A 21,701-nucleotide genomic window follows, 5' to 3' on the forward strand; every position below is an offset into this window, starting at 1 on the left:
TCCAGGCCGAGCCCAGAGCCGGGCTGGAACCTCTGGCCAGGGACCACCACCCCCAGAGGCCAGAAGCCGAAAGAGAGCCAGCAAACCTGATCCACTGTGATTTGTGAAAGCAAAATAACTTTTCATTGGTATCCCGAGCTGTCCATCACCAAATCAGCTCTCTGATTGGTGGCAGCAGCCCACAGGGGCTCCCACAGAGACGGGAGAGTCCCTCCCACTCCCCAGCCTCATGGAGCCTATCTTGAGGTGAATCCACCTCTCCCCCCAAGCACGTGAAACCAACACACCCAGAAAGCATCTTTGACATCGAGTACTGAATGGTTTCAGTGTGAGGAGGGAACCTGGTTCTGGATGGTGTAAGGATCTGAGACTGTCGGGTGCCTGGATTTAATAATCTTATTTATTCTTCTTAGGTCCTGCACCATTCTATCGATTCCATCTGATTTCTTGGCTGGTAGGATAGGAGCATTATAGGACAGATCCCTGGCTCCAAAAGCCCTGCCTTTCTGAGGGACTCAATTAGAGGCTGTGAGCCCTTCCTTCCCTCCCTTGGAATAGGCTATTGCTTTTAGACACAACTTGTCCTGGTTGCTTCAAAGTACTTTGGAGAGGCTTCATTTCTAATTTTCTCTATTTTCCTGGTGCTGCCCAACCTTCTGGGTTCACTTCAGAGTAGGCCTTGCCAGACGTTTGCCAGACAAAGGTACAACTCTGTATCACCTTTATAATATTAATTTGTATTCCTAAATTAGCCATCAAATCATTTCTCAGTAAATTACAGTCAGAATTAGGAATAAAGAAAAGCTCATGCATTTAAACCCATCCCCGACATCTTCTAGCACTGGTGGAATAAAAGACACCAGCTCATCTTTCCCACTTATCCCGTGAATGCTGCTGTCAAAATCCGTTTTGGATTTCCCTTATTGCCTCCCCGGGTGTCCATGTCCTTGATTACCTCTGGGAGAATGTGCAAACTCCCTCAACATGCTCCCAAGGGACCCTTCAGAGATATTTTGGGATCATCATCCCTTGTGCTGGGAGCTGCAGCTCCCAGCATTCCCCACCTGGACCCCACCTGCGACCCCCAGGCCCCAGTGCCCCCCGCGAGGGGAATTTGGGGAGCTGGGAGCCGGGCAGCACCAAGGCCGGGCTCCTCTGTGCTGTCGTGGCGGGAGCGGCTGCAGTGGGGACCGAGTGGGGGCGGGAGTGGCCGAGAGCCCAGCGCTGCCCCAGCCTGAGTTGCCCCAGCTCACTGCTGGGGCCTCCTCACTGCCCCTGCCCCTCCACTGGGATGCTGTGGGTTTGGGGGGAAGAGGGAGCCAGCAGTGGGTGCTGGGCCTGAGGGCAGCAGGAGAAGGGAAGGAGAAGCAGGGTTGAACAACAAAATGATCAAACATTCTTCAAGTGGGAAGAGAAGGAAAAATAGTAAGAGGAAGAGGAGTGTAAGGAAGAGCAGGCACACTGGAGGTGGAGGAAGAGTAGAAAGAGGGCGTACACAAGTTTCCACTCCTCTCTGTATCTGCAGCCTCTCCCCCAGCCCCAGGAGCGTTGTTGCCCCCAAATGCAGCAGGTGACAGTGGAGGGGGATCCACGATTTTCACAGGTGTGAGACTCGGTGTGTCTGAACTCTATTGGGCTAAATGTTGGTGCTTTGTTTTTTTGCGGGGGCTGAATCTTTATATTTTGAAAGGGATTTTGGCTTATTCTTGATGTTTGGAGGTTTTTTAAATTGTGTCTTGATGTTTGAAGGATTTTTGGGCTGAATCCTGGTGTTTTAAAGGTTCTTAGAGATACAAGGTGCCCAATGACTTCCTGAGTTGAACTTTGGCAAGGAGGAACTCCTAGCCCATAGAGATGTCTTCTTGGTTTTTTCCCACAAACCAGGCTGTTTCATTCCCAAGGTGTGGGTGGATGGAGGTGGAGGAAAAACGCCAGGTATCTCTCATGAGGAGGGGCTGCAAACGCAGCCCAGGGAGCTGTGAGGAGGAGAGACCCTCCCTGAGCCAGGAAGGCGGCCGGAGATCCAGGCAGAGCTCAGAGCTGGTGGAGAAGCCTCCTGGAGGGGAGAAGCCCCACAAGTGCTCGGAATGTGGGAGGGGTTTCAGGCACAGCTATGACCTGATCCTATACCAGAGGGTCCTCACTGGGGAGAAGCCGTATGAGTGTGGGGAACGTAGGAAGGGTTTCCGCCGAAGCTCCGCCCTCATCCGGCACCAGCTGATCCACACTGTGGAAAAGCTGTACAGGTGTGGGAAATGCAGAAAGAGTTTCTGCACAATACCTGATCTGATGCTGCACCAGGTGATCCACACAGGGGAACAGCCCTACACCTGCTTGGAATGTAGGAAGAGTTTTGGGGACAGCTCCACCCTGAGAAAACACCAACGCATCCACACCAGGGAGAGGCCCTATGAGTGTCCTGAGTGTGGGAAGAGGTTTCAGGCCACCTCTGATTGCCTCAGACATGAGCGGATTCACACAGAGGAGATGCCCTTCCGCTGCCCCGACTGCGGGAAGGGATTCAAGCACAACTCCAACCTCACTGTCCACCGGCACATCCACACTGGGGAGAGGCCCTACCAGTGCCCCGAGTGTGGGAAGAGCTTTGTGCTCTGCTCCAGCTCCATCCCCTGTGGGAGGATTGGTGTTGGATGATCCCCAGTGACTCCCATTGGGCAGAGCCCTGGTGATCCTGGCAAGACACCTGGCTGGGTGGCCTCTCCATCATCCTGTCTGTCTGTGGGGACTTGAATGAATTCAGGGGCAGGAATGTCCACTGGGATGCCATCGGACATTGGGAATTGCTTGGGGAGAGTGGATTTGTTGACTTTCAACCCCAGTAATTCTTCTGCATTCAATCTTAACTTCTGGTAGCATCCAGAAATACTGAATGGTCTTGAAGGTCTTTTCCAACCTCAGCAATTCTAGGAGTTTGATTTCCTGTTGCCCAAGGGTGTCTTCCACAGCCAAATGCTGATGAACTGGGAAAAAGACCAAGATTTTGAAGACAATGGGATGGAAATCCCTGCAAAAAAGGTTCTTCCCTCCTTCCCAAGTACGTGGATATTCAGCTTGCACAGACACAGAAATCCTTTTCTTTTGGCCTTGTGTTGGTTTCAAGTGCTTGGGGGGAGGGGTGGATTCACCTTTGAGCAGGCCCCCTGAAGCTGGGAAGTGGGAGGGGCTCTCCCGTCTCTGGGAGCTTCCCCTGTGGGCTGCTGCCACCAATCAGAGAGCTGATTTGGTGATGGACAGCTCGGGAAACCAATGAAAAGTTATTTCACTTTCACAAATCACAGTGAATCAGCTTTGCTCTCTCTCTTTCGGCTTCCGGTCTCCAGGGGTGGTGGTCCCTGGCTGGGGCCCCGGCCCGGCTCTGGGCTCGGCCTGGAGTCCGGCCTGGTGCCCCGGCTTTGCGGGGGGCCCAGCTCGGCACTCTGGCTCTGCTGGGGGCCCTGCTTGGGACCCCAGCCCCAGCTTCTTGGGGGGCCCGGCCCAGCCGCATGGTCCCAGCCCCCCCCCGCTCCCTGACCGCATGGCCCCGTGCGCCCGGAGCTTCCCTCTCCACGTGGCATGGCTGAGCAGGGGGGATCGGGGAGCCAGCAAAGGCTCTCCCTTTCCCCTTCCCTCCTGGTTCTGAGAGAAGAGGCCTCCAGCTGCCCCTGCTCTTTCTTCACGTTCTGGATACAATTGTAACTTCTTCATGCCTGGATAAGATCCTCGATTTTTTCTAAGCTCTCCTGAATGGGAAGGAATAAAGCCTGGAGACTTCAGAAGTCAGTGCAATGAAGATAAAGTTCCTGGTGGGAAGAGATTGAAAAGATGCGAACTGATAAGTAGCTGAAAACATTTTTTGTGGGCTAAGGGGATGGTGACTTTACTAAAATTCCTTTAAACTGTGACATATACTTGGGGAGGTTTGGATGCTTGAGAAGAAGAACCTTATTTTTGCCTTGGAGAAATAAGAGCTCTCTGTTCTGGGACTGAAAAGTGAACAGAGACATTTAATAGAGAAAGAGATGACTTTTTAGTGCCTCAGTGAATGAAACTCTCTCTGTCCTGGGACTGGAATAAAGACAGAGACATTTGATAGTGAAGGAGATGAAGAGAATCTTGTTTTTTTCAGCAGCCTGCCTTTAAAAGTAATACCCCATGTGTGTAACATAACCCATTGCACAGCTCTGGAAGGACTGTGAAAGAATGGGAGGAGAGTCATAATCTGTAATATTTTTCCCAGGCAGATGTGGATTATGAAGGTGAAGACGCCCCCTAAGCCAGAACCAAAAAGGGACTTTTCTCTCTTAAGTAAACTGAACTGATTATTTGAATGTATCACTGACTGAAGTGCTCTCTGTATGCTTGTTGGTAAGAAATGTTGAATGCAGGGGAGGAGGAAACAATCTAGGAATCTTATTCTGAATATTTTTTGTGTTATTAATAAATTTCTTCTTGTACCTTTCTAAGTTTTAAGCCTGCCTTGTCTCTACTCCTGGGTCCCGTCTCTAAAAGAAATTAAATATATTAAGGTTGGCAAACTTAAGTCACACCGTGACAGGCCTTCATTTGCTTTTGATTTCTCTTCATCCCTTTAAAACATCCAACCTTGGGGTAAAAATAAAGACATTGATCTGAGACATGCGTGGGGACATGGTAGGATGTAGTTATTATGTTGAGATGGACAGAAGAGGCATCATCACCTTTATTTAAAACTTCTCATGCCTTCTCTCAGTGAACTTCTTTCAGGCAACTCTCAACTCCTTTCTTCATAGGCAGCTCCACACAGCTCTGACTCCTTGTCCTGGGTTGGTGTTTTGTCTGCTCCTCTCCCGCTCCCACACCTCGCTGTCTGCATGGAGCTGCCGCCGGTGCCGTTTCTCCCCCCCTGGGAGGGTGGTGCCCCGGGGGCTGTGCTTGCTTGGCTTGCCCTGCTGCCCCGGCTGCTGCTGCTGCTTGCTGCGCTAGCTACCCCGGCCACTGCTTCTGCCCCGCTGCTTTTGCCCTATTGCTTCTGCCCGCTGCTGCTGCCCCGGCTCTGCCCTGGCTGCTGCTGCCTTCCCCTTCCCCTTTCTCTACTTCAGCTCCAAGATCTGTACCGGCTCCGGACAGGACCTGAGCATCAGAGACTGCCTCCGGAGCCTGCCCAAGAAGCTTCTCGCCCTTCCCAGCAGCGACCGTCTCTCACTTTGGTGAAAACAGTTCTTTTGTCATCTGGGATTGTACTTTCCTGTTGCTGGGAAGTGTTTTTCTTGTGTTTGTTAATAAACAAGTTTTTTCCACTTTTCCCCCCGAGTAAAATTCTCTCCGAGCCCAGTGGGGGGGAGGAATTGTGAGGGGGGTTTATTTTGGGGGGCTCCTTTGGAGGCTTTCCCCCAGTTTTGTCCTAAACTTGGACAAATAATTTGGTGGCCCGTATGGGGAACCGAAGAAAGTGGAAAAAACTGTGTAACTGTATATAATGCTGTTTGGAATGGATTTCAGTATGTGGTTCTGGATACTGGGGTTTTTTGAGGTTTTAATGCCTCTTTGGTCTCTGGGGTTATTTTCCTGCCCGGAAATAGCTCCAGTACTGTCCCTTATTTGTAGTTTTTATACTAGAGGGATAATGACCAAAATATTGATTGGACTGGGCTTGGTTGCAATGGCTTGTAAGAGGTTTATGAAAATGCTGGAATCGGTTCCAGGGATATCTTCTGGATCCTGGTTATGGATATGCATCCAGTTTATTAGAGGAGAAGCAGGGGAGGAGGCTTTTCAGCCTTTGCTTCCCTTTGTCTCCTCTGAATTTTTTACCTCGTTATTAGGATATGTGCAGTTCTCCTTTAGTATTAAAGAGATCATCTTTCTGATGTTTAATGTTGTAAGCTTCCTCTACACAGTTTACAGTTTCTATAAAATCAGGGCTGAGATTTCTAGAGGTGCTGGTGCGACTCCTGATTTAGCAGCAGGACAAAGTGTGAGGAGTCCTGAGTGGTGTGGAAAATGGCAGGACCTGGGCCAGATGTTAAAGGAATTTTCTGATCCTATGGTTTGGGATTTTTCACATGAGCAAATTCAGAACCCGGCTGAGGTGGTAAAATATGTGAAAGAGAAATGCCACAATAGCTCCAGGGAAAAAAAGATTACTGCAGTAAGCTGGGCTCTGGCGTATGCTTATCGTACCCTGTTAGATAGTGGAGAACAACAAACAAAGGAAAGGGAACAGGGAGATAACATGCCAGCTATGCCAGCTACTCAGGCTGTAGTTAGCACCCCAGGCTCGAGGACAGGGATGAAATTAGAAAGCAAGCTTCAACCAATGGCTGTGGCTACCAGTACAAGGAGTGGGAAGTGCACCAAGAAGACCGATCGGCCAATGGAGGATGATGATGAGGATGTAGAAGGACCTTCAACACCTCCTGATGTAAAATCAAGAGTTAAAACCACTGGTGTGAGATCAGAAACTAATAATGAGTCCCTGTCCTTAAAAGATCTTCGGGGTTTAAGAAAGGATTATACAAGACAGCCCGATGAATCCATAATTAGTTGGCTGGTCCGGCTGTGGGATGCGGCAGGCGAGGCTACCATCTTAAATGGCACTGAGGTGAGACACCTGGGATCCCTGTCTCATGATCCGGTCATCGATCAAGGTATGATGAGGGAGGCTAACCCTCAAAGCCTCTGGGCACGTGTTTTAGACAGCGTAGCACAAAGATATCTGTGTGCCGATGATCTGTATATGCAGCAGACCAAGTGGAAAACCATAGAGCAAGGGATCCAACGTTTGAGGGAGATGGCAGTGGCGGAGATTATTTTTTCAGATGATATAACAACTAGGAACCCAGACCTGGTACCATGCACACCTGTAATGTGGAGGAAGCTGGTGCGACTCGGGCCATCTGAATATGTGTCTGCTTTGGCAATAATGAAGCTAGAAGAGGTATATGAAACGGTGCTGGACATGGCGAAGAAGCTCCGGGCATACGCGGATGCTGTGCATGGCCCAACCCATGCCAGAATCGCCGCCGTGGAAACACGCTTGCAGAACTTAGAGGACAAGATAGAGGAAAATCATAAGAGGCTCAGGGAGGAAATTAAGGAGGACCTCCTCCAAATTTCAGCTGTGCAAATTAGACGTCCTGGCAACCAACGTAGACGTTCTCCCGATGGGGAGAGGAGGTACACTCCTCGGGCCGAGCTATGGTTTTTCCTGCAGGATTCTGGAGAGAACATGAGGAGATGGGATGGAAAGTCTACGGCTGCTCTGGCACGACGGGTGAGGGATTTGAAGGAAGGCAAGATTGAAAGCGGAAGTTCCATCCGAAGGAGAGCCGCTCCTGTTGCCCGTACCCAAAGTGCCAAATATGATAGTGATAACGACATGTCTGACCCTCTCGAAGGAACTTCTAAGATGCATGCCCCAGGGAAGAAAGATAAACAGGCTTAGAGGGGCCCTGCCTCTAGCCAGGGTGAGGCGAGGGAAAATCGTGTCTTTTGGACCGTGTGGATTCGGTGGCCTGGCACATCGAAACCCCAGAAGTACCGAGCTTTAGTTGATACAGGTGCCCAATGTACGATAATTCCATCAAGATATGCGGGGGAAGAATCTGTTTCCATCGCGGGTGTAACAGGTGGCTCGCAGGACTTCACCCTGGTGGAAGCTGAAGTGAGTTTAACTGGAAGGGAATGGAAGAAACATCTTATTGTGACTGGTCCAGAGGCCCCATGCATTTTGGGCATAGATTACCTTCGGAGCGGGTATTTTAAGGATCCAAAAGGCCTTAAGTGGGCATTCGGGATAGCGGCTGTAATGGCAGAGCATATCCAGCAATTGAACACCCTGCCTGGACTAGCTGAGAATCCCATTACAGTAGGACTTCTGAAAGGAGAAGAGCAACGAGTGCCAATTGCCACTTCAATAGTACATCGCCGGCAATATAGGATGACTCGAGATGCTGTGATCCCCATTCACAAGATGATCCGTGAGCTGGAGAGCCAAGGGGTGGTTAGCAAAGCCCACTCACCCTTCAACAGCCCCATCTGGCCTGTGCGAAAATCTAATGGAGAATGGAGACTAACTGTGGACTATCGTGCTTTGAATGAAGTGACTCCACCGCTGAGCGCTGCCGTGCCGGACATGCTGGAGCTGCAGTATGAGTTGGAGTCCAAGAAAGCAAGGTGGGTATGCCACTATTGACATCGCCAATGCGTTTTTCTCCATTCCTCTGGCCGCAGAGTGCAGACCTCAGTTTGCTTTCACCTGGAGGAGCGTGCAGTACACCTGGAACCGACTGCCCCAGGGGTGGAAACACAGTCCCACCATCTGTCATGGACTGATCCAGGCTGCACTGGAAAAGGGTGAGGCTCCGGAACATCTACAATATATTGATGACATCATCGTATGGGGGAACACAGCAGCAGAAGTGTTTGAGAAAGGTGAGAAAATTATCCAAATTCTCCTGGAAGCCGGCTTCGCCATCAAGAAGAGTAAGGTTAAGGGACCTGCATGTGAGATCCAGTCCCTAGGAGTGAAGTGGCAAGATGGACGGTGTCAGATTCCTACTGATGTCATTAACAAAATTACAGCTATGTCCCCACCTACCAACAAGAAAGAGACCCAAGCTTTCCTAGGTGCCAGGCTTTTGGAGAATGCACATCCCTGAGTACAGCCAAATTGTAAGCCCTCTTTACCAGGTCACTCGCAAGAAGAACGATTTCCACTGGGGCCCTGAGCAACAGCAAGCTTTTGCCCAGATCAAGCAGGAGATCGCTCATGCAGTGGCCCTTGGCCCAGTCAGGACGGGACCAGAGGTAAAGAATGTGCTCTACTCTGCAGCTGGGAACCATGGTCTGTCCTGGAGCCTGTGGCAGAAGGTGCCTGGTGAGACCCGAGGCCGACCCCTGGGATTTTGGAGCAGAAGTTACAGAGGGTCTGAAGGCAATTACACCCCAACGGAGAAGGAAATTTTGGCCGCCTATGAGGGAGTCCAAGCCGCCTCAGAAGTCATTGGTACGGAAGCACAGCTTCTCCTGGCACCCCGACTACCGGTGCTGGGGTGGATGTTCAGCGGAAAGGTTCCCTCAACCCACCATGCCACCAGTGCCACGTGGAGCAAGTGGATAGCCCTTATCACTCAGCGTGCCAGAATCGGGAAACTAAATCGTCCTGGGATTCTGGAAATAATTACAAACTGGCCCGAAGGTGAATGTTTCGGTGTCGCGGATGAAGAAGAACCAGTGACACGGGCTGAAGAAGCTCCACCATACAACGAGCTACTGGCAGAGGAAACACGCTATGCTCTATTCACTGATGGCTCCTGTCGCGTCGTGGGGATGAACCAGAGATGGAAAGCGGCTGTATGGAGCCCCACACGAGGGGTTGCAGAGGCCACCGAAGGAGAGGGTGGATCCAGTCAATTCGCCGAACTCAAAGCTATTCAACTGGCCCTTAACATCGCAGAGAGAGAGAAATGGCCGAAACTCTATTTATACACTGATTCCTGGGTGTTAGCCAATGCTCTGTGGGGATGGTTGAAGAAATGGAAAAAGGCGAACTGGCAGCGCAGAGGAAAACCAGTTTGGGCTGCTGAAGAGTGGAAAGACATCGCTACTCGATTAGAGAAACTACCTGTAAAAGTTCGCCATGTAGATGCCTATGTCCCCAGAAAGAGAGCCAATGAGGAGCAGCAACATAATCAGCAAGTAGATCAAGCTGCAAGGATAGGGGTGTCGAAGATAGACTTAGATTGGGAACACAAGGGAGAATTGTTCCTAGCTCGATGGGCCCACGATGCCTCGGGTCATCAGGGCAGAGATGCCACCTACAAGTGGGCACGAGACCAAGGGGTGGATCTAACCATGGACAGCATCTCCCAGGTTATCCACGACTGTGACACGTGCGCTGCCATTAAGCAAGCCAAGCGGGTGAAGCCCCTCTGGTATGGGGGGCGGTGGTCCAAGTATAAGTATGGAGAGGCCTGGCAGATTGACTACATCACACTGCCTCAGACCCGCCAAGGCAAGCGCTATGTCCTGACCATGGTGGAAGCCACAACTGGATGGTTAGAGACGTACCCAGTGTCTCATGCTACAGCCCGCAACACCATCCTGGGCCTGGAAAAGCAGGTCCTGTGGAGGCATGGCACCCCTGAGAGGATTGAGTCAGACAATGGGACTCATTTTAAGAACAATCTCATTAACACCTGGGCTAGAGAACATGGCATTGAGTGGGTGTACCACATCCCTTACCATGCACCAGCTGCAGGTAAAGTGGAAAGGTACAATGGATTACTGAAAACCACCTTGAAGGCATTAGGTGGGGGGTCTTTTAAGAACTGGGAACAACATCTAGCAAAGGGTACTTGGTTAGTTAACACCAGAGGTTCCATCAACCGAGCAGGTCCTGCCCAGTCTGACTCCCTTAATATAGTGGATGGAGATAAAGTCCCAGTGGCCCATGTCAGAGGTCTGTTAGGAAAGGCAGTATGGGTTAATCCTGCCTCGAGTACAGGCAAACCCATTCGTGGGATTGTCTTTGCTCAAGGACCAGGATGCACGTGGTGGATAATGAAGGAAGATGGAACAACACGGTGTATACCACAGGGAGAACTGATTGTAGGATGAGACAGAAAGACATATGTAAGTGTTGAAGGTCTGAGTAAGTGAAATGAGAGGAAATGTGTAAGTGATGAAGGTTTGAGCAAGTCGGATGAAAGCTTTTACGTTGTAGTGAGTGGGTGTATATCCCAATCGTGTGTAACGTTCACGATGTGGGATAAGGGGTGGAATGTCCTGGGTTGGTGTTTTGTCTGCTCCTCTCCCGCTCCCACACCTCGCTGTCTGCATGGAGCTGCCGCCGGTGCCGTTTCTCCCCCCCTGGGGGGGTGGTGCCCCGGGGGCTGTGCTTGCTTGGCTTGCCCTGCTGCCCCGGCTGCTGCTGCTGCTTGCTGCGCTAGCTACCCCGGCCGCTGCTTCTGCCCCGCTGCTTTTGCCCTATTGCTTCTGCCCGCTGCTGCTGCCCTGGCTCTGCCCTGGCTGCTGCTGCCTTCCTCTTCCCCTTTCTCTACTTCAGCTCCAAGATCTGTACCGGCTCCGGACAGGACCTGAGCATCAGAGACTGCCTCCGGAGCCTGCCCAAGAAGCTTCTCGCCCTTCCCAGCAGCGACCGTCTCTCACTTTGGTGAAAACAGTTCTTTTGTCATCTGGGATTGTACTTTCCTGTTGCTGGGAAGTGTTTTTCTTGTGTTTGTTAATAAACAAGTTTTTTCCACTTTTCCTCCCGAGTAAAATTCTCTCCGAGCCCAGCGGGGGGGAGGAATTGTGAGGGGGGTTTATTTTGGGGGGCTCCTTTGGAGGCTTTCCCCCAGTTTTGTCCTAAACTTGGACACTCCTTCTGTCCTCTCTTTCCTTCTATGTGACTGGGTAACCCCAACCTGTCCCTTACTCGGATGCTTAACCCTGTCTCTTTCACACAACAACTTATCTGTCCCTTGCATGACTGCATATTCTTTACTTTCTCACAGCACAGCCAGCACACTCCATCCCAAGCTACAGCACACGCCAACTCCATCAGCAGCTTGTGGCCAGCTGACCACTCTTTTATAACACCCACCCTCATTGGGCAGGCAAGGTTGTTTCCACTCCTCAGTAATCAGTACAGCTGTAATTCATTGGGAAAGATTGCCTTCTGTGCTATCCTTACAACCTATCTTCCCATACCTGAACTTCAATTTCTGGGCACCGAGAACCCCCTGAACCTCCATTCCCAGGCAGGGGAACCCCGGAAATCCCCATTTTGGGTCCTGTGAACCCCCCTCAATCCCATTCCTTAGCACTGGGACCCCACTGTGCCTCCTTTCCCAATATCAACACCTTCCTGTACCCCCTTATCTGGCACAGAGATCCCCCTGAACCCCCATTTCTGGTCACCAGCACCCCCTGATCCCCCATTTTCAGGCAGTGGAACCCCCTTGAGCCCTGAATTCTGGGAAGGAAACTCCCCCTTAACACACATGCCCCAGCACGGGCACCCCTGAACCCCCATTTTTTGGCACTAGGACTCCCCTGTACTCTCTTCCCCAGCACCAGCACCCCCCAGCACTTCCCTGCACCCCCTTATCTGGAGCTGGGATCCCCCCACACCCCCATCAGTGCTCCGGGACCCCCCTGTACCCCCATTCCCGGCCATCCTGCCCTTCCCACACCCCAGATCTGCCCTTTTCCTCGGCTTTTGGACGCTCAGATCTCCCAAATTTCTTTGTCCCCCTATCACAATCCGCTCAACTCGAGCAGGAATCATGATGGTTCGTTTGACCCCAGGGTGCAAAAGACAAAAAGCAAGAGACTCAGGTTTTTATTCAGCAGAAAGCAGCAGTGCAGTTGATTGCATGTAAACAATTCAGTTTTGCGATAGAAGAGAGAGAGAGAGAGAGAGAGAGAGAGAGAGAGAGAAGTAAAGGTAATGAAGTAAAAGAGGGGAGAGAGAGAAAGGATGGGATATATCTACCAACAGATGGGACGCATCCTCGTGGTTGTCCGATGAGAAACGGTCTTCAATCCACTGGGGAGAAAGAGATCTCAAAGTCTCTTTAAGAAAGTCACTTTTTATAGTCCTTTTCCAAAGCAAGTGGCCTCTGGCCAAAAGGTGGGAAGATTTATGGACTATTGTATGTGGAGATCGTCGCTCCAAGAAACAGGTGGAACAGGACACTACAGCCAGTACCCTGCTCAAGAGCAGCGTACCATGGCAGCACCAGGCACACCTACAAACAGTCCTTGGCCAGGCCAGAACTCAGGTCCAGAGCACGTGGTGGAGTCCCTGGGCTCTCAGTCTCTGATGATGGTCGTGACGCAGATTAGAGAAACTTCAGACCGACTCTTACACCCCCTAGTTCTCCATTCCCGGTGCTTCCTGGAAGGAAGCTCCAGGGTGTCCCGAGGGTCCCCCGGGGTCCCAGGAGGTCTCAGCGAAGATCCAGTGGCATCCAGATGAATTCCCTGGAATTCCCCTCTATTCTCGTCCTACTTTTGCGTCTCCCAAACTGCATCCCCAGGATCCGCCTGCCCCTCTCAGCCCCAGACTCCCCTTTCCCGTGACCCATGGATCCCCTGGACCCCCATTCCTGCCTTTCCAAGCTCCCTGAGCCCCCTTTCCCTCAACACCGGGGTCCCCTGTATGTCTTTCCTGGGCACAGGGACCCCCTGGGTCCCCCATCCCGCCTCTCCCAATCCCTTCCTTCAAACTTGGACCATTCCCAGCTCTCCCAGTTTTGCTTCCTGACCCTTGGACGCCGACAGACACCCCCAATCTCTGCGTCCCCTCAGTTCTCCACCCCCTGCTCGTCCTGTGGGGGAGTCCTGGGTGGTCCCAGTGGGGATCCAGGGGAATTCCCAGGGTTTCCTCTATCCCCTCCCCCATCCTCGCGCTCCCCCGGTCACTTTGGCGTCTTCCAAGCTGCGGCTTCGGGATCCGCCCGGGGACCGGTGACCGCCCTCGGCACCGGGACCCCCTTGAACCCCCGATCTTGGGCACGGGGACCCCCCTGCAATTCCATTTCCGGGTGAACCCTCCGTTACACAGAGACTCCCTTGAACGTTCATTTCGGAGCACCGGGATCGCTCTGTACCCCCTTCCCCAGTCCTGAAAACCCCTGCACCCCCTTATCTGGAACCTGGAACGGCCTGAACCCCCATTCCCCGGACACGAAAACGCCCCTGAACTCCCATTTCTGGGCACCGAGACCCCTCTGAACCCCATTTCCGGAATCCCCCTTATCCAGCACCTGTGCTCACCCCGCACCCCCATTCCTGGCCCTCCCCCTGACCCCAGCTCCACTTTTCCTTAACCCCAGGACTCCCTGAACCCCCATTACTGGGCATGAAGACCCTCCCTTCACCCCCTTACTCGGCACTGATACCCCTTCCTGGAACCCCTGCACCCCGTTCTCGGGCATCCCGCCCTTTCCAGACCACAGACCCGCCCTTTTCCTTCACCTTTGCGCCCCCAGATCTCTCAAATTTCCGTGTTCCTCCAGTTCTCCACTCCCGGCGCTTTCTTAAGGGGGTCCCAGGGGGTCCCAGGTGGTTCTTAGAGGGCTCCAGGGGGGTCGCAGCGGTGATCCCAGAGGAATTCTCTGGAATTCCCCCGTCCCCTCCCCCCACTCTGCGCTCCCTCTTTCGCTTCCGCGTCCGAACCTGAGAGACCGGGATCTACCTGGCAACCGGTGACGTCACTGATATATAGGACTGCCATTGGTGAACAGGAAATAGCGGGGCCAATGGCGGGCCGGAGGCTGCTGTGAGGGCGGGGCCAGCGCTGGGAGCGGGATCGCAGCGGAGCAACGCGATGGTGCTGGGACTGGGGCTGGGGCTGCTCCTGGGGCTCCTGGGGGACCCGGGGGCCGCGACGAGGGGTGAGTGGGACCCCCGAAACCGCAACCCCATGAACTTATATTTTCGGGCACTGGGATTCCTCTAAACCTTTATTCCCGGGTACGGAGAAACCGCTGAACCCTCATTTTGGGTCCTGTTACCTCTCCATCGCTTTTCCCAGCAGAAAGGCCCCCCTGAACTCCCATTTCCGTGCACGGGGACCCCCTTGAGCGCCAATTTCCGGCACCGGGACCCACCTGTACCCCCTTCTCCAGCACCGGGACCCCCCCGTACCCCCATTCCTGGGGATCAGAAACCCTTTAAACCCCGAATCGCAGCACGGAAACCCCCTGAACTTCCATTCCTGGGCGCTGGGACACCCCCGAGTCTCCATTTCCGAGCACCGGAACGCCCTTGAGCCCCAAATTCCGGGAAGGAAATTCCCCCTCAATACGCATTCCCCAGCACGGGAACCCCTGAACCCCATTTTTGGGCACCGGGACTCCCCCGTGCTCCCTTCCCCAGCACCGGGACCCCTCTGCACCCCCTAATCCGGGACTAGGATCCCCCCGCACCCCTGTCAGTGCTCTGGGACCGCCCTGCACCCCCATTCTCGTCCATCCCGCCCTTCCCACACCCCAGATCCGCCCTTTTTTTCGGCTTTTGGACACCCAGATCTCCCAAATTTCTGCGTCCCCCCAGTTCTCCATTCCGGGCGCTTCCTGGAAGGGGGTTCCAGGGGGGACCCGGGGGGGTCTCAGCGGAGATCAAGATGAATTCCTTGCAATTCCCCTCTACTCCCGTCTCCCACACCGCGTCCCCGGGATCCGCCCGCCCCTCCCAGCCCCAGCCCCCCTTTCCTGTGACCCAGGGACCCCCTGGGCCCCCATTCCTGCCTTTCCCGTCTCCCAGACCCCCCTTTCCCTCAACACCGGGGACCCCTGGACCCCATTTCCTGGGCACAGGGACCCCCTGGATCCCCCATCCCGCCTCTCCCAGACCCTCCCTTGAGCCTTGGACCCTTCCCGGCTCTCCCGCTCTCCCCGTTCCACTTTCTGCCCCTCCCAGTCTCTGCCTCTCCCCAGTTCTCCCCCCCGCTACTCGTCCTGCGGGGGGTCCCAGGGGGTCTGGGAGGGTGCCTGGGGATGGTGGAGGGTCCCAGGGGGGATTCTGGGCTCTGGAACTCCCTTGAATTTCCAGTTCTGGGCACTGGGACCTCCCTGGACTCCCTTATCCAGTACCAGTCCTTCCCTGCATCCCCTTTACCATCCATTCCACCTTCCTCAGCTCCAGACCCCCCTTTTCCTTGACGTTGAGACACCCTGGACCTCCATTCCTGCTTTTCTCAGCCCCCAGCCCCCCTTTCCCTCTGCATCAGGAACCCCCGAGTCCCCCGTTCCAGCCATCCCAGGTCTCCCCACCTTGTGACCTCTCTTTCTTTGGCACTGGGGCCCCCTGGACCCCATTTGCTGGGCACATGGATTCCCTGGAATCCCCAACCCACCTTTCCCAGTCCTTGTATCTCCCTTTCCTTGACACTGGGAGTCCCCTGACTTCCCATTCTTGGACACTGGGACCCCATGCACACCCTTCCCAGCTCTCCCAGTTCCCCTTTCATTGATCCATGAGCTCCCTTAACCCCCCAAATGTCTGTGTCCTCCCAGTTCTCCACTCGTTGCATTACCTGGAGGTGGCGGTGTCAGAGCCCAGCCCGAGGATTCCCCAGTTCGTGGCCGTTGGGTACCTGGACGGGATCCTCTTCGTGCGCTGCGACAGTGAGTGGGGCCGGGCGGAGCCGCAGACACAGTGGATAAAGGATGGAGTCGAGCCAGGATATTGGGATGGGCAGACCGAGCTCTGCAAGAGGCGCCAGCATGCGGCTACCTGGAACCTGGAGACAGTACGAGACTGGTACAACCAGAGCAGGGGTGAGTGGGGGGAGCTGTGGGGCTGGGATAGGATCCGTGGGGCTGGGGTGGGATTAATGGGGCTGGGGTGGGATCCATGGGGCTGGGATAGGATCCGTGGGGCTGGGATGGGGATCCATGGGGCTGGGATGAGGCTCTGTGGGTCTCCATCAGACTCTGGGGATCCATGGGGCTGGGATGAGACTCTGGGGCTCCATAGGGCTGGAATGGGGCTCTGTGGGGCTGGGACACAATTCCATGGGTCTCTGTGGGTACAATCCCCCCAGGTCTCCATACATGGTTGCGAGTTTACGGCTGTGATCTCCTGTCTGATGGGAGCATCCGTGGATCCAGCCGGTACAGCTACGACGGGCGGGATTTCCTCTTCTTTGACGTGGAATCCAGGAGATTTGTGGCAGCCGACAGTGTTGCTGAGGTCAGCAGGAGGTACAGGGAAGATGAGAACGTGGCTGAGGAGTGGACGAATTACCTGGAGCGTGTCTGCCCAGAATGGCTCCAGGAATACGTCGGATATGGGCAGAAGGAGCTGGACCGCAAAGGTGGGAGCAGAATTCCTGTGGGAATGTGGGATTTGGGAATGGAGGACATGGAAACACGATAATTCCTGTGGGAATTCCAGGGGCAGATCTCACTCCCACCCCATTCCAGTGGGAATTCCAGGGGCAGATCTCATCCCCATCACAATTCCATTGAATTCCCTGGGCAGATCTTACCCCCATCCCATTCCAGTGGGAAGTCCCTGGGCAGAGCTCATCCCCATTCCCACGGAATTTCATGGGCGGATCTCAACCATGTCTCATTCCTATGGGAATTCCAGGGAAAGGTCTCACCCCCATCCCATCCCCATGGAATTCCATGGGCAGATCTCACCCGTATTCCATTTCCATGGAATTCCATGGATGTCTCTCACTGTTATCCCATTCCAGAGCTCCCTGATGTCCATGTGTCCGGAAAAGAGGAATACGGGATGCTGATCTTGTCCTGCCACGTGTACGGATTCTACCCCCGCACCATTGCAGTCAACTGGATGAAGGGGGATGAAATCCGGGACCAGGAGACGGAGTGGGGTGGGGTCGTTCCTAACAGCGACGGCACTTTCCACACCTGGGCCAGGATCGAGGCACGGCCGGAGGAGCGGGAGCAATACCGGTGCCGGGTGGAGCATCCAGGAATGTTGGAGCCTGGGATCTTCACTTGGGGTGAGGCTGGGAATGTGGAATGTGGGAATTGGGAATTTTGAATTCCTAAATGGGGATTCCACTCCCTCTCCTCACCATCCCCTGTTTCCCAGAACCAAAATCTGGCGGGAATCTCACCGTGGTGGTTGCTGTGTCTATTATCGCTGCCATCATCATCCTCATTGTCCTCATCGGATTCGTTGTCTGGAAGTGCCAATCCGGTAACACATGGGATGGGGGTCAGGAAGGGGCACAGATCCACCTGGCACTGTTCTGGGAATCCTGTGCCACCAATGCTGATCCCACTGTTTTTCCATAGGGAAGAAGGACAGGAAGGGATACAACATGGCTTCCAGTGAGTACCAGTGACAAATCCAGTTCTGGATCCCCTCTGTGTGGATCCCAGGTTGGATCCTGGGGTTAATCCTGGTGTGTGATCCATGCTGGAATCTCATGGATCTCTTTCTGCAGGAAATTATCTGGGAACAACATCTTGAGTGCAGGTATGGAGTGGGATCAGGGTGGGATTCCAGAGGGGAATTGGGACAGGATGGACAGATTGGGATCAGAGAGGGATTCTGGATCAGAGCAGGGGTCCAGAGCAGGATCAGATGGGATTGTGGAGTGGGATCGGGGCTGGATTCTGAAGCTTGATCAGCTGGGATGGATGGATGATGGATGGATGTGCTGGATGGATGAATGGATGGGGGATGGATGATGGATGGTGGATGGTGGATGGATGATGGATGAATGGAAAATGTATGATGGATGAGTGATGAATGATAGATGATGGATGGGTGATGAATGGATGGTTGATGGATGGATGGAAGATGGATGAGTGAACGGGGCAGGATTGGTGTGGGATGGATGAGGCAGGATCAGGGTGGGATTCCAGAGCCGGATTTGTTGGGCTGCATGGAGCTGCATGGATTACTGCAGGATTGGGGTGGGATCTGGTTGGGATTCCAGAGCAGGATGGGGTGGGATGGATGGAGCAGGATTGGGCAGGATCTGGTGGGATCCAGAGCAGCTCCTGCTCTCTATGGGCTCCAGCCAGGTCCATCCTGTGGGATGGGGACAGGGACAGGGTGACACTGTGACCCTCTCTCATCCCCACAGCAGTCACCGCCTGAGCGATCCACGGTGCTGGATCTGGCCACTTCCCTCTTTCCAGGAAACAAAGAGCTGCCAGCAGAGCTCATCCCGCTGCTACAAGCCACCCACAGTTCTTGCTAATTAATCAATTTCCCATTTTCCTGTGTTTTAAACCCAGGAACCACAAATATTCCCAATGCTTTAGTTCTGGTGTGAAATTATCCTGCTTTGGGCAATAAATCCTGCTTGGGGCAATAAATCCGGATTCCCTCCTCCAGTGTCTGGCAGTTTCTCTCTGGGAGACAGGAATGCGAATAGAGACACCAGGAACAGGTTGAGGCCGCCAGGAACAGGATGGGGACACCAGGACTAGTATGAGGACACCAGGACTGGAATGGGAACACTGGGACTTGAATGGGACTTGCCAGCTGCACCCAGCTCCATCCCCCAGGATCCATTTCCCACTGTGTGTCCCATGTCCGAGGTGTCCCCAGGAGGGTTTGGCCGTCGGGCTCCTGGATGGGCCGCGGGATGGGGGGAGGGGTCAGGCCAGGCTTTATTGTACTCAACAGTCCTTGAGTGTCCCAAAATCAGGGCGTGGGATCTTGGAGAGGTTCCCTGGTGTAAGAGTCCATCTAAAAGCCTCTCGATTGTTCTGCCCAACAACCCTCGACTGAGGCCTAAAAGAACTGCAGTTTAAAGGCGCTGGCCAGGGATGAAAGGAATGCCAAGTGACTGTTCTCAGGTGGTGCCCATCCCAACCAGGGCCGGTCTGCTCCTGTAGGTGTGAGAACAATGAACTGGTCATGGTGCGCTGCTCTTATGCAGGCTACTTGCTGCAGAACTGGTCACAAGGACCGTTGGTGTGCCTGGAGCTTGCCATGGTGCGCTGCTCCTACACAGGCTACTTGCACAGCGTCCTGTTTCCACCTGTTTCTTGGAGCAATGATCTCCACATACAATAGTCCATAAATCTTCCCACTTTTGGCCAGTCGCCCGACGCCTTGGAAAAGACTATAAAAGACACACTCAAACTAAAGACCCTCGAGATCTCCCCGGACGGCAACGGACATCTATTGGCTGGTTCCACAAGGATCGTCTGCCCGTCTTGGTAGCTTTTCTCTCTCTCTCTCTCTCTCTTTCTCTCTCTCTCTCTTTTATTTCCTGTCCCTCTATCGCATTTGGTTGGCACTAAATAAAGTGCATTTTTGCAAAAGTAAACTGGTTTTGTCCCCTGCTGTGTCTTTTGCGCTTTGAGATCCCTGAAAGAACCTATCAGGACTCCGCATGTGGTGTGGACCCTGACACCTGTCCATGACCATGGCCATGAGATGAGAGTGGCCATGAGTGACACAACCCTAAGATGACCATAACCATGGGACGACCATGATACAACCACAACCGTGACCATGAGATGATTTGGACCAAGAGGTGACGATGGGTTGGCCATGGCACAACCATGGTCTTGAGGTGCCCGTGATGTTGTCATCTCATTGTCCTGATCATCTTATGGTCATCTCATGGTCATGACCATCTTATGGTCATGGTCATTTCCTGATCACCATCATCTTTGCTGTAAAGTCCCCTGGGGTTTGCACCACTTCCCTCTGAGGGAATGGATTGTCACTAGCAGTCGGAGCAGGAGCTGGTGATCATGTGGGCCTGATCTTTGGTTAGATTAAAATAATCTTATAAGGGATGGGGCTTTTTGGTTAAAAAAGGAATGATTTCAACGGGCTTGATTGAAGAAATTTGGAAGGGTGGTTTGAGTGGGCATGGTGAGGTGGTCAGCATGGGTGTTACCTTCAAACATGAATCTAGGTATGTTGTTATGTGAACGAATGTGTGACAAAATAAGGATGTTTTCTTAAAGAAAGGAAGAAAATTAAACTTTTGAGCAAATTACCTAGATTTTCATTAGTGATAAATTTGAGAAGGAAACCTTCTGCTTGTTCCACAATGCCTGCAACATTAAAGTGAAACACTAATCTTAGAAAATTAGGATTTTAGTTACCTTGCTGAAAACAATTAAAAGTTAGAAGGGAGTAGTTATCTGAAACTTTAATAATTGATTATCTGTCATTTCGTGTTTGCTCAGCTGTACTTACAATGGAAAAAGACGAAACTAGTGAGCAGATCCAAAGGAACATAGACAATGCAACCAGAAACCCATTCTTTGGAAAATTGGACTATCCCCAGAAATAATTTGTATTGTCAGTGATAGAAAAGGTCAAAAGTTTAGGGTGAGGAAGACTTGCCTTACTTCCTCCTTTTAAGACCCCTCCCCACAAAAACCACCCCAGACTTAATTTAAGAAGTCAATCACACATGCTTAATAGCTATTCAAGCTAATTATCATAGGAAGCGGGGAATGGGAGGGGCTGTTATTATGAATATGTATTTGTTTGAATCCTTTGCTAATAAATAGACTTTGTAATCACCTGTGATTTAGCAGTGCGTATTAGAGGATTACCTCACGCTGCTGCCCAGTGCTGAATAAACACGCACTTTCTAACTTTAAACTGTTAGAGAGTCTTTTGTCCGTCACAGTTGAGTGCCGGTATTAGACCAATACTCATATTTTGGTAATTCAGTTGGCAACTCTGGTGGGACCTGTTCTCTCTGGCCGAGGGGCCAGCGGGGTTCAGGATCCCTCTAGGGCACCCACCTGGGATCTTCCTAGGAAGAGGGCTCTTTTTCCTCACTGGCACCCTGGGGAGAAGAACTAGAACTGTCGGAGATACGGACAAAAAGGTATGTTTAAAAATTATAGACAGGTACCTGTAAGAGAGGAAAACTGTTAAGACGCTGTGAGACGTCGAGTGCACAGTGAAAAAGCCTAAAGTGGATTTGTTTATAAGTTTCTGTGGAATTTGGTTTTGGTGTGTGTTCCAGGTGGGGCTGGTAACAGCATCAGGAGCTCTTGACCCATAGTGGGGGATAGCGGCGCTCTGGTTGTGGCCGGCAGGAGTAGAGTTTGCGCGGCAGTGGGTCGGCAGAGCTCAGGCAGTGGCAATAACAGCATTGCCAGCATTGGCTGTGGTACAGGAGCAGTGGTGGCTCCAGTTTAATTTGTGGTTTAAAGGCGGTGTGGTGGTAATTTTCAGCTTGGGTCACCAAGCTTGTGGGCATCGGTGTGTGGTGACTCCTTTTG

At 52.7% G+C, this 21,701-nt stretch overlaps 1 protein-coding gene and 1 pseudogene across 1 annotated transcript; one reads left to right on the forward strand and one right to left on the reverse strand.

Moving 5' to 3' along the window:
* LOC130258910 (zinc finger protein 721-like) overlaps positions 1 to 21,701 on the reverse strand; it is a 415,188-nt pseudogene that overhangs the window by 161,500 nt on the left and 231,987 nt on the right.
* On the forward strand, positions 14,275 to 18,820 carry LOC130258687 (class I histocompatibility antigen, F10 alpha chain-like). Its single transcript, XM_056502303.1, has 8 exons — positions 14,275 to 14,387; positions 16,011 to 16,274; positions 16,541 to 16,813; positions 17,201 to 17,473; positions 17,566 to 17,673; positions 17,772 to 17,807; positions 17,924 to 17,955; positions 18,572 to 18,820. Exons 1-7 carry the CDS (start codon positions 14,321 to 14,323, stop codon positions 17,947 to 17,949), a joined length of 1,047 nt encoding a protein of 348 aa, XP_056358278.1. The 5' UTR covers positions 14,275 to 14,320; the 3' UTR covers positions 17,950 to 17,955; positions 18,572 to 18,820.

Source organism: Oenanthe melanoleuca, chromosome 13 (assembly GCF_029582105.1).
Source record: "Oenanthe melanoleuca isolate GR-GAL-2019-014 chromosome 13, OMel1.0, whole genome shotgun sequence".
NCBI lineage: Eukaryota > Metazoa > Chordata > Aves > Passeriformes > Muscicapidae > Oenanthe > Oenanthe melanoleuca.

Excerpts from the sequence above, each read along its gene's own strand:
- LOC130258687 (XM_056502303.1), top strand. The coding sequence starts at position 14,321 with ATGGTGCTGGGACTGGGGCTGGGGCTGCTCCTGGGGCTCCTGGGGGAC. Across the intron at positions 17,474-17,565 it reads GCCTGGGATCTTCACTTGGG|AACCAAAATCTGGCGGGAAT; the intron begins GTGAGGCTGGGA and ends CCTGTTTCCCAG. Across the intron at positions 17,674-17,771 it reads TGTCTGGAAGTGCCAATCCG|GGAAGAAGGACAGGAAGGGA; the intron begins GTAACACATGGG and ends GTTTTTCCATAG.